General features: G+C 34.9%; 1 protein-coding gene across 4 annotated transcripts; it reads left to right on the forward strand.

Annotated features, from left to right (window-relative positions):
* The first annotated feature begins 6,238 nt into the window (after nucleotides 1-6,238).
* LOC145005800 (NAC domain-containing protein 73-like) lies at nucleotides 6,239-10,996 on the forward strand. 4 transcript variants are annotated; one of them, XM_078964912.1, is made up of 4 exons: nucleotides 6,239-6,642; nucleotides 6,728-6,926; nucleotides 7,032-7,221; nucleotides 10,212-10,996. In XM_078964912.1, exons 2-4 carry the CDS (start codon nucleotides 6,783-6,785, stop codon nucleotides 10,769-10,771), a joined length of 894 nt encoding a protein of 297 aa, XP_078821038.1. In that variant the 5' UTR covers nucleotides 6,239-6,642; nucleotides 6,728-6,782; the 3' UTR covers nucleotides 10,772-10,996. The 4 variants fall into 4 exon arrangements, with proteins under 4 accessions (XP_078821038.1, XP_078821037.1, XP_078821039.1 ...); XM_078964911.1 differs by having other exon boundaries at nucleotides 6,738-6,926; XM_078964913.1 differs by having other exon boundaries at nucleotides 6,239-6,495.
* Nucleotides 10,997-12,850: the final 1,854 nt, after the last annotated feature.

Genomic DNA, 12,850 nt, shown 5'->3' on the forward strand with positions numbered 1-12,850 from the left:
AGTCTAAGTCTTCAAGGTGACTAGATGCATTTATGTGGGGAGGATTCCAAGATTTTGTCAGGGATGGAAAACTTAGAGAGTATTTTGTTGGGAAGTCCCTCGGATGATTATGTAATACTTTAAAGAGTCAAGTGTGTCATGACGGGTGAGTCAATCTTCTGAGTAGGTCGTGGATGTGCCGATTGGGTGATTGTTCGAACCATGAGTGGGGGAGAATGAGTTCTCCAGTTAGGGGACCAGAGATCCATTCTTGTGAGATTAGAGAAATGGTTATGAGAAATTGTGGTACAGACGCATGAACCCGAGGATGAGGCAAGGTGCCCGGCGGATAGATGTATGAGGTTGGGTTTAAGGAAGGATGAGTGAATTGGAAGACTCTTTGTGGCCTGTGATTTTCGAGGATAGCATATGTCGAGTTCGAGTGCGATCGGGTCGCTGGATTGCGGATGCATTAGCTGAGATTTGCAAGTGAAGGTATAGATTGTAATCTATACCCCCATAAGGGCAGCCGTTGATTCGTCAACCAATTTCAGGGTCGATATAAGTAGTTCCGTGTGGGTAATGATCAGTAGAGGGGGAGTTTCAGGTTTTTGACATCAGGTTCTGAGCCATTGACGATGCCTCGGTGTTTCGAATTGAGAAATGGAATACTCTAAGGTTACAAGTGGTACGAAATAGAGATCGGTTGAGGGATTCTGCAAGAGCAATGCGGTATCCAAGCATGGGGTGGTGAGTATGAGATCAGTGGATTGGGTACAACATCGTGAGATTATGTGTTAGCGAACCAAGGTATCTGGGTATGATGTCCTTATTACTAGATTATTCTGAGTTCTGAGTTGGGAGCTAGAAACTGGTGTAGCAAGTATCCATGGTTCCATTGGGAGAACTTCGGCTAATTGATGTTAAACAAGATTATTAAAGAATGAGGATTGCAGTAGGAAAAGGAGTTGTCGTGTCGGTTGCCGTCAAGAGTAGTGATGCTTACTTTTGGATGGGTATGTGTGCACATATCTATGTTGGGCCGCGGAACGTGGCTTAATGGATTCAGTGTGTGGCGTCGACTTGAGGTTGAGACCGTGGGTATTAAGAGAAAGTGTTGTAAGGCTACAGGGAGTTGTAGCATCCATGAGTTAGCAATGGGGTGTGGTGATACTACAGGGAGCCATAGTATTCACCAGCTAGTTGGTGAGAGGTTGTTGTGATACTACGGGGAGCCGTAGTACACACTAGTCAGTGAGAGGTTGTTGTGATAAAGTGGGGAGCTGTAGTACTCACTAGTCAGTGAGAGGTTGTTATGATGCTGCGGGGAGCTGTAGTACTCACTAGTCAGTGAGAGGTTGTTGTGATGTTGCGGAGAGCTGTAGTACTCACTAGTCAGTGAGAGGTTGTTGTGATGTTGCAGGGAGTCGTAGTACTCACTAGTCAGTAGGAGACTATTGTCATGTTGCGGGGAGCCGTAGTACTCACTAGCTATCGAGAGGATGTTGTGATGAGTACTCTCTGGTCAGAGCAAGACGTAGATGAGTTTTAGCCTTGGGTAGCCCTAATATTTGAGTTTTTGGGAGCATGTTGGCCAAACCAGAGGCGAGACTGGGGTCTATATTTTTCGGGAATCGTTATACTCTGATTTGAGTTGTGGTGGTCGCAACCCAAAGGAATTGGAGAAGTGATATACGTGCGGGTTGCGGGTCATGAGTCATGAGTTGAGTGCTTCATTGGGTTGAGTGGTTCCAACTCTGGGTCAGACCAAACTCTCGAGTTAGAGTTTGGCTCTGGTGATGCATTGGGTAGGCGAGATGAGATTCTGGATTCTGATGTAGGTTCCATGTTGAGGGGTATTGTTTATCATCTGAGGACTTAGAGTTGTGCAGGTCAGTACTCGGATACGATAGGTACCGCAAGATTCATGGAATTATAAGCAATAGACGACAGAGGTCAGGGTTGAGTCAATCTCCAGTTGGGAGTGTAGCATTCGCTGGGGAAAGGCGAACTTTGTGACTTGTGCGTCACAATGGGCCGATGTAGTTATCATGAGGAGGAAATCATTGGGACAGTTGGGTTAATGCAATGGATAACCTTGGAGATCCAACTGTGGGGTCGAGATCGGACCTGGTACTCAGTGTTAAAACGGAATATGGGAAATGGGGCTAAGGCGTATGATTTTAGATGACTGAGGACACTTCTAAACGAGCATGATTATTCTCTTGTGTCCGAGGGCAGAGTGTAGGGAATGCGTTTTTCAGGTGGGTTCTTATAGTAGTTCAGTGGATGATCCCTACTTGGATGTGAAGCCTTCCGTTTCTTGGGGTGTGGTTTGGATCGTTACTATGTTTGGATTCAAGTGTCCATAGAAAATATATCAGTGGGATTTGAGGCCTTTTCAGTGGTGCTTTCCAAGCTATAGGTTCGAGCTTGGTATGGATAAAGAGCGATTTCGAGGGCGAAATCAAATCAATTGGGGGAGAATTGTAACATCCCGGAATTCAGTTATAGCTCTTTGATCCTTTTATTTCCTCAAGTGTCAAAATTAGTCCTTGGAAAAAATATAGGGTATTTGAGTGTGTTGAGCATAATAGAGAGTACGTTGCGCGTACTCATGAGCGTGTTCTTAACACGGAATCTAACCAGTACGTTGGGCATACTAGGTTCAGATTGAAACCCTAATTCTAAATGAGCCCCAATTTAAAGAACGTTATAGCCTCATTGTTGGCCACCATTTCTAGAGACTTGTCCATCCAAAACGCTAATCCATGTTCTTGTAGCTAGAGAGTGCCCTTGAGAGCTTGTTGGTGTGTTCTTGAGCCTTAAGAGTGGAAATGAAGCTTTGGAAAAGAAGGAGTAAGAGCTCAAGCACTTGGATCTGAGCTTAGCAGTGTAAGAAGCTTCATTTTGAGGTATAAAGCTTCAAACTTTCTTCATTTTCTGTTATATGTTCTTATATGGGATGTTTTAGGGCTTTTGTCCCAAAAGTTGATGGCTTTATGAGTTGATGAGCTCTAAGAACCTAGATCGGCCCCTTGCTAGTATATTTCGTGTTACAAGGTTATAAAAATCCAATCTTGGCCAATAAGAACTAACCATGCATGGGATATGAGCTTAAAAAAGAAAATGGATGAAGGTTATGAGTGTTTAAAACCAAACCAGCCATGCAAAGGCGCAAAGTCTTCGACTTTATGGACTAGGAGACTGTAGGGGGTTCAAATTTGTATTTTGAGCCAAGGTCTTAACTGATTAAGACCATAAGTGAGAAAATAGTGAAACCAGGACATACGCTGAGCGTAAATCCCAGTACGCGGGGCATAGGGTTCGATCAGCCCGATACCAGTGAAGAGGACGAGTACGTCCAACGTAAGGATCTGGTACGCACAACGTACCCGCAAGCGTTGACTTTCGTTGAATTTTAGGGTTTGGTCAACAAGTGGGAGTTTGGACCATTAGAGGGGTAAAATGGTCTTTTACCCTTTTGTGAGAGCATAGGAAAGGAATAGTCTAGCCTTTGAGAGCCTTTATTAAGTTGAGATATTTTATGTATGTGATCAGGTGGAGGCTAGATCAGTGTTTCGAGTTTGAGATCATTCGAGTTACCCGAGGTGAGTCTTCTCACTATACGTTACCTAGAGTGGTATTTATGTGTGACCGGAAGGTCATATGTGCTTGCTTGAGTTATGCATCTTGTCTATGTGATATTATGCTATGCATTATTATAGACCGGACCGGAAGGTCCAACGATTTATGAGGCCGGAAGGCTCAACCAGACCAGACCAGAGGGTCCAACGAGCTAGACCGGACCTAAGGGTCCAATGAGCTGCAGGATCGAAAGGTCATCATGGGTAGGACCGGAAGGTCTACCAGAGTTGTGGAGCCGAAAGGTCCACTAAGACACATTGACCGAAAGGTTACAACCTAGAGTGGCTAATTTATATGTTTGTCGTATTTTGGGGAACTCACTAAACTTCGTGCTTACCGTGTTATGTTTTTCAGGTTTTTATCAGGATCGCGGAAAGGCGGCGGCTCGATTGTACACACACAAGAGAAAAGAGTCATGAACGAGGATCCTGGATTTGAATAATTACTTTTAAAAACTATTTTGAAAAATGTTACGACGTTGACACTTGTGGTTTTGAGAATTATTTATATGTGGTTATGAGTGTTAAAACGTAAAATTTTGTTTGAAAATTTACGTCGTTACAACCATGCTATGTCATCAGAAGTGATATGTCATGTCGTAATCATGTCGGGTCAGCAGGTAATCGAGTTGGCCGGTCAAGTGGTCAGAATTGTAAAAAATTAAAAACACGATATCAAATTTAAGACTCTAAAAGAACTCAGTATCAAATTATAATTTTAATATAAACTTAAATAACCTTTTAAAATTTAAAGTATCTTATGATAAGTAAAAAACTCGAAAACCTTCTCCCTTAAGCTTTATGTTGCGTAGCTTGCTTGAGAAGCTGACATTGACATCTATTTAATTATTGTTGTAATTACATAAATTGTCCTGTGGTTGACAAAGATATCCGTTTTAGTCCCTTGCATTTTTGTTTTCTTACTATTAATTATTTAAATTGTGATATGAGTACGCATGTAAATTACTAAAATCTAATTTGGCCCATAGGCGAGAGTACGTGGGTATTCAGTCGAGCATTTGTGCGTTTTAACTTTTAACTATGTATATATGGTTTAAATATTCTTCACTAATAAAAATGATATAATCTTATTACTAAAATTTTAGTAATATAAAGCAGTAATTATTAATAAATAGATAATTATCTTTCCTTGTTGAAAATCTTCCAAAAGTGGACCAAAAGAGTGAAAGACTTGACTTTCATTTCCACCGTTAATTAATTCTATAATCAATTAATTGTATCATAAAAAGAGATTGAGTTTCGGATATTATATTTCTGAAAAAGTGTAGGTGGTTCCATTTTAAGCCTAGGAAAATAATCGAATAATATTAATGTTAAATAACACGAGAAATTAAATATCCTCGTATCATTTATTTCTATCAATATTTCTACTTATTAGACGAGAACATGTATCAAAATTTAAAAAAAAAAATTAATAAATTACACATATTATAATTTTATATGAATAAGAAGATGAATAAAAATAAAATATTGAAGAATATTTAATTTTTCTAAACAAAAAAATTAAATAGAACCATTAAAAATAAAAATACGATAACTTTTAGTCATAAAAACATTTTTTAATTCAAATACTAGTCATTAATATAATAAATTTTGTATCGAAATCTAATAATATACACTTCTCTCATTGATAATAATCCTATAATCTATAATTAATTTATTGATAAGTTTGTTAAAAGTTGTATCAGTATCACGTCCGACTATTGAAAAAACTGATTAATTAATTAGTAATAGAATTTACTTTGATGGAAAGATGGAAATATATTTCTAACCTCAATTTCATTACGAGCATTTGAATAGCTAGCTTTTAATCGTTGATGGCTTAAATAACATTCCACATATAAAAGAGTTTCATCCAAAAGCATCATTTTCAAATGTAATTTTTGATGTAAATGCATAGTATTTAAATATAAAGCGTTATTAATTCAAAGTGTGATGTCATATTTGCGGCAACTTGTTAGGCGTTTTAGCCCTTTTCACACGTTCCCATCTAATACTTTGCTTGAGATGAGAATTATACTTGAAGATATGAAAACATATATACAAGGAAGTTAAAAAGTAGGTGTAATTTTGTTATTCATGAATATTCTACAACTACATGCATATATAGAAAACTAACACATAGTTAAGTTAAAGAAACCATGGATGGATAGCTTTGACCATACTCTAGGTTGACACTGCAGCCCTCTCCCTCTATCTACTATATTGCTTCATCTCCACTCTATCCATCTTCCGAATTTTCACTTTAGGGTTTTAGATTCTTTAAAAATTTCTTGAGTAAATTACAAAATTTCACTTTTGGTATTTTCTTGATCTGTAGTTTTCTTTTGGTTGTTTATTTAACTTGTATGGTTGTAAGTGATGCTAAAGAATGGTGTGACCAAATTTGGACAACGATTCTTCATTCATTCATAACCTGTATTCGAAAGTTACCTTCAGGTTAAGCAATATAGTGTTGAGGGGCATTTAGTAATTGTACCCCTTTTTAAGTAGTTCCAAAGACCCATTCTAAGTACTTCTAACACTAAAGGAAAAAAAAAAAAAGGAAAGACACCCTCCACTGCATTAAGATTGTTACGTGTGTGCGTATCCACCTAAACATAAACTCAACTTGGCGTCCAAGCAACCCTAATTCTTTATTCTTTATGTCTACAAAATACCCATTTCATTCCTCCTCGCCAAATAAATAATCAACAAAAGAAACCCATAAAGTCTCCATTTTATTATCTCTCTATATATATATCCAAAAATTCTTGAAGGTGTTTCTTGATGCAAAATTGAGGCTCATAGAAGAAAAAAGTAATAAAGAGGGATTCTATTCTTTACCGATATCAAGAAACGACACCAGGTTCGAGTCTCGCCCATCCTTTAATGGATTAATTGAAAGTATAAAAAGTGGAAGAAGAACATACCCACAAGAAGCTAGAGTTGATTCACAAGTCTTGTATTTAAAAAGTGAAAGAATTTGCTTTCTTGTGGCTCTTTAAATTATTATGTATGTACTCCAACCATTTAGTTAATTATCTATCTTTACTGGGAATATATATTAATCTTTCTTTTTCGATTTTCTTTACTTTGAGGATACACAAGTTACCCAATTTGGAATGAGCATGATATCAGACGAAAACAATAAACATGACATGGTGTAATGATGAAAGCAGTACCCTCCAAAATCTCTCAACTTCTTCAACAGAAAGAAGCACCATTCAATCAAGAAATCCCAATATCATCACAAGTTCTTGCCCTTCTTGTGGACATACGATCCAATTTAAGGCTAAGGTATATCATGTGAAGTTCTTTTTTTATTATTTTCTTGGTGTAAATTTTATTTGTCTTTTAGATAGATTATGAACTGATAATTGATGGTGGTTTGGCAATGATCAGGGGCTGATTCCAGATTTGCCTGGATTACCAGCGGGAGTGAAGTTTGACCCAACAGATCAAGAAATTATTGAGCATTTAAAGGCTAAGGTTGGGTGTGATACAAATGAGCTTCACCCCCTTATTGATGAATTCATTCCAACAATTGAAGGCGAAACTGGGATTTGTTATACTCATCCTGAGAAATTACCTGGTAATCTTTAATATATATTTTTATAACAGCAAACAATAACAATCAGATCCCTACTAACGATGCTAGTGGACTAAAAATATAAATAAAGTCTTACTCTAGAGGTTTTATACACTATTTCTTAGACCTTTCCGATATTTAGATATATACATCTAAGCCAAAGGACACTTTCACTACCCTTAAACATCTTGATTATCATTTAATTGGGATCATATAGTTGACGTATTATATTGTATTAACATATATCTATCTTATTGGTAAGTTAATACCAAACAAATTATGGATCGAATATTATCTGTTTGTGAATACATGCACAAGTTTTTTTAAATGATGTTAAAAAATATTGACCATTAGAAAAGGTGGAGATCTATCATTAGAGAGAATTCTAATTAATGGTCATCTTTGTCAATATTTTTTTTTCAATTAAAAAAAAAGATGGAGATCATAACGAAGAAACAATTCTTATACCATATATCCTTCGAACTCCGTATACGCACCATTCCCCACTTTTTAACCATTAAATTCTCCATATCAAAATTATCGTCCCCAAAACCAGTAATGGTTTTAACAATTCTCACCTTATGAGTCAAAAATCGTCATGATGCCTGAAATTTTTAAATAATCCTAAAGTAAGGAGCATGAAGAACTTGTATTAATTACTTTCCTTGTGATGTGAGCCTATATAGTGATGATGAGATTAAGAATTCCATAAAAGTATTTCAGGATTCAAAACTTATCACATTCAAAATATTTGCTTTCACCTAAAGATAATATGGCTCATTAAAATCTCTTCAATAATATTTTTTTTAGAAGAGCATGATTGGTAGCAAAAAATCTACAAATCCCCAACCGATCAATTTCTTTTTGTGCAATATTTTTTCCCATTTCACTACTGCATATTTCTATCACCTCCCACAACAAAAAAGTATGCATCATCTTCTTTAAATCAATTTTAACAGGAAATTTTGATTATGACAACTAGAGGCGCTAGCAAGTTACAAAAGTATTACAAAGGTTAAGACTTGTACACAGTAACAGCTAGCAGCTTGGAACTCGTTGAGCAGGAAACTATTTCTTTTTAACCACACCATTGACAACTTTGTTGTTTTTGTAACCCCATAAGACCCTCAGGTAAGCTATAGCAGAATTACACAACCAATCATTCTCATTTTAGGCCCGATGTCAAGTTAATAATGAGAGCAAGAAGATTCTCAATATATAGTGCTGAGTTAGATGGAAATATAGGGCCCCACAAGTAGAATGTGACCCATAAGTCCTCGATAGTAACGCAACAGATCAACAAGAGCTGTGTCTCACGTTCTTAGAAGGAGTTGCAAAAGGGATAGGTTAGGGAGGGTAAACGAATGACTATGTGATCCATATTGCAACAAGTTAGAAGGTCCCGAATTCCACCGACATTAACATCTTCATAGCTTCGATTTCCTCACATGCTTTGGATAGTCTCTTCTAAAACTCTCACTGAACTGGTCTCCCGATTACATATATCATTGATATGATTTTGCCGTCTTCAATTTTTTTATGTCCTTCCCAATGGACCAATTGACACCATAAAAAAACTAATAGATCCTCCAACCTTCCAAGAATTTACGTTAAAAGTATCGACCGGCTACCAATCTACAAAGTTTGAACGTTTCAGCTAGATAATTTTATAGAAAACTTCTTTATCAACCAGAGCATGAAAAGATACACACCAAGTTACAACGTTAGTATGTCGTCTTTCATTTTGTATTCAAATTTGATAACATGTTACAACATTAGCCCTTCAACTTTACTTTTATATTCAAAATCTATCTTTTACTTAGGCTTGAATTGTTTCTAACATTCACCTATTATATATAGTTTAAATATCATAATACTACAACCACAAGTATCATAATACGCTAACTACAATTACATGTGACATTGATTACTTTGATTTTATAAAGAGATTAAGATAAATTGTGTGTTAATTTATTAAATTAAATTATTTTAATTTTATTTAAAAAAATAAAGATGAGGAGAAATGAGAGGTGGCGATTTCCTAAGTGTTAAGAAGTGGAGGAAAATGAGATCCCGTTTAGGAGGTAGGGTAAAAGTGAAAGGAGAGGAAAGTGGACCATCCTATCTTATTAACTTTAATTTTGTTAGAGATAATTGTAATTATAAACTGAAATAATAAAACCAAACAAAAACTTTATAATTTAAACTTTTATTTAATTAATTATTAGTACCACATATATATATATATATATATATATATATATATATATATATATATATATATATATATATATATATATATATATATATATTTTAAACTATGAGATTTTGAAATATAAGATTTTTATAGTAATTTCAAAATCTTATAATAACATTCCAGATTTTACAGTAAAGTGAGTGATAGGTTAAATTAAGTACTAATTTAAAGGGTTATGTTATAATATGGATTAACAATTATTGTGTAAACGTGTGGATAATGTTATTCTATGATAATTACTAAGAGGATAAGTTTTTTTAGTAATGTGAATACGTTTAACCTCATACGAATAATATCCACATTTTCATGCATTCTCACTAATTCTTATTCATTTTTGTTGTCACACATCGTTTTTCACTCATTTTTATTCTTACAAAATACCACTCTATAAACATTCTGGCAGAATAAAAATAATAATAATAATTCTATAATAACCTTATATACGATTTAATTAGTGAGAATGTGTGATAATGACAATAGTTATATAAGATTGAACGCATTTATATTATCAAACAACATATTTTATTTGTCATTCTCACAGAATATCAATGTTCACACGTCCACATAATAGATGTCAATCCACATTTGAAGCTAGCTCCTAATTTAAATTCTTTATATTAAATAACAATAGAGAAATGTTGTTATATCGTTATTTCTTTTCACTTCGTCGATATTTTTCTTTTTCAACTGTTATTGATGCCCATGCTTTGACATTGATCATCTATTAATGATGCAGGAGTAAGCAATGATGGCCAAATTCGCCATTTCTTTCATCGTCCTTCAAAAGCATACACTACTGGCACACGAAAGAGAAGAAAGGTACATATGGACGCTGAAAGGGGCGAAACAAGGTGGCACAAAACAGGTAAGACCAGGCCAGTCTTAATTTCAGGTTCAGTTGAAGGGTACAAAAAGATACTCGTGCTTTATACAAATTATGGAAGGCAAAAGAAACCAGAGAAAACGAATTGGGTGATGCACCAATACCACCTTGGTAACAATGAGGAAGAGAAAGATGGTGAGATAGTTCTCTCAAAAGTGTTCTATCAAACACAACCAAGGAATTGTGCGTCGAACCTTAAGGAGTCCTCGTTACTTGATGAGAAAACTGAAAGAAACCCTAATGTTAGGAACATGAGCTTCATTGAAAACTATAGCATTTCACCTTTCATACCATATGACATTAATCGAAGGCAACTCAGTAGGGAAATTCCTTCTCACGTCATCCCTAATTTTGTTCTACAAGATGATACATCACCTTTTATTCATCTACCAACTGGATCAAACAAAGAATAAGAGATTATAGGTAAAAATATATATATTGATTCTTTCCTAGTATCCAAACAAGTTAACTTTTGAAAGTCTCATAAAGACCTCATTTATTTTTGGGGATTCAAATTTCAAGTTCATAAGAATGTATAAATTTTACTGCATAAGTTACACTATTGTAGTCATTTTGAATTACGAGAGAGACAAGAAGATGGCTCTTTAATAATAGGGTTTATATAATTTTGGTTTTAAGATTTATATAATTAAAATTAATATTGTTACTAAAAAACATATATGATCGAAGTAGTGAAATATTTGGTTTCATACATTATTTTATTGACATATCAAAGCATATATGTGATGATTCTTATGTTTATTCATGAGGTATCTTCAATCCTTGTCCTTTTAAAACCGCATACATTGTGTTTTAGATCAAAATATAGATAAAACAATTATTGGATTAGGTGTCTAAGCCAATAACTAAATTGGTATATACTTAAATTATTAACAAAGTCCTTTGGGTTGCCCTCAAAACTAGTAATTGAATAGGATAACTTTTAGAAAGAGAGACTGATTTATTGATTTATTATATGATTAATAAATAGCAATAAATGATTTATTAATATATTATGAAAATAATTTATTAATTAAAATAATATTATTTAATTAAGAATTAATCAAAATTTAATTAGAATTAATTTTTAGATTTATTGGATTAATTAAAAGTAGAAGGACTAAAGGTGACAATCTTCAAAAGTTGAACATTGAGCAATTCTAGAACCTTCCTAGGCGGGGGACGAATTCTAGAAAGTCTTATAGGCTTTTCCTTGGGCATTAAGCAGTCTTGGATACCTCAAGGGGGAAGAAAAAGGGATAAAGGCTTATCTTAGGAAACTGTCTTATCCAATACCTTCCTAGTCACTATATAAACCCTTAAAGATTTAGATTTTCAGATTCATGACTTCAAGAGCCTCAAATTCAAATGTTACCTCCTATCTTGCCCCATTTCTTTCCTCGCTCCCTCCAAACGTTTCCCCTCGAATTTCCATTCATTGAACCTAAATTTTCTTATTATTTAGGGTTATTTCACTGATCCTTCAAGTTTCGGAGAGCCCATAAAATAGAAGCTTTCGGTTTCGGATTTCTGCCTACGAAATTCCGATTTTCACTAAAAACTCTATATTAGTTAGGATACACTTACTACGATTAAATTGTAACTTGTATTTATATTCATAATCGTTGTTATGAATGTATATATAAGATTTATCAATAATTCCAGTTATGATGCTGATTGATCTACTTATGAGAGTGGTGTCTATAATGGTCATGTTGGCTTGGTTGTTGGATTTTAGAAAGGCTATACGACAAAATGGTTCTGCCTCCCAACTGCCCGGTCTGGCTAAGCCTTAAATAATAAAACTCTCGGTATTCAATGGGATTAGTGAAAGATCTAGCTTTCATTACCAGATTGTCATAAGGATTAATGAGTAATAGTATTATAGGTTAATAAATATAAAGGTCGTTACCATCCAGTTTGGTTGCCAGTAGGATCACCCCGATAGCTATCAGTAGTTGGAGTAATTGTCAAGGTGACTTATCTCACTATATTATGTATTACAATAAATGTTAATGTATGTTAAGATAGAGAACTAGTAGAATATATAGAATAGTCTCTATGTGCTTTAGTTTAAATTAGTAGAAAGTATAAATATGTGTGCTTAATCTAAAGTGTAGTCTTTATATGTCTAATAATTGTAACATTAAAGTCAGTTAGATGGTTGATGGCGGAACGACCAAAGTACGGGAGGTTATAGACCCACATATATTTAGTTAGGGTTGACCGTAGAATGACCAAAGTACGGGAGCCTATAGACCTGCATAGATTTATTCAGGGTTTATGGTGGAACAACCAAAGTATGGGAGCCTATAGACCCATATAGAGTTAGTTAGGGTTGATGGCGGAACAAACAAAGTACGAGAGCCTATAGACCCATGTAGATTTAGTTAGGATTGATGGTATAACGACAAAAATATGTGAGCCATTGTTTGTATACATGTATATGTATTGTGGTATATGGTATTTTAGGGAACTCACTACGCCTCGTG

This window comes from Lactuca saligna, chromosome 7 (genome assembly GCF_052625555.1).
Source record: "Lactuca saligna cultivar CGN05327 chromosome 7, ASM5262555v1, whole genome shotgun sequence".
Classification (NCBI taxonomy): Eukaryota; Viridiplantae; Streptophyta; class Magnoliopsida; order Asterales; family Asteraceae; genus Lactuca; species Lactuca saligna.

Bases quoted from the DNA above. Each gene is read 5' to 3' on its own strand.
- LOC145005800 (XM_078964912.1), top strand. From the start codon at position 6,783: ATGACATGGTGTAATGATGAAAGCAGTACCCTCCAAAATCTCTCAACT. The intron at 6,927-7,031 runs GTATATCATGTG...GGCAATGATCAG, and splicing joins CGATCCAATTTAAGGCTAAG to GGGCTGATTCCAGATTTGCC. The intron at 7,222-10,211 runs GTAATCTTTAAT...TTAATGATGCAG, and splicing joins TCATCCTGAGAAATTACCTG to GAGTAAGCAATGATGGCCAA.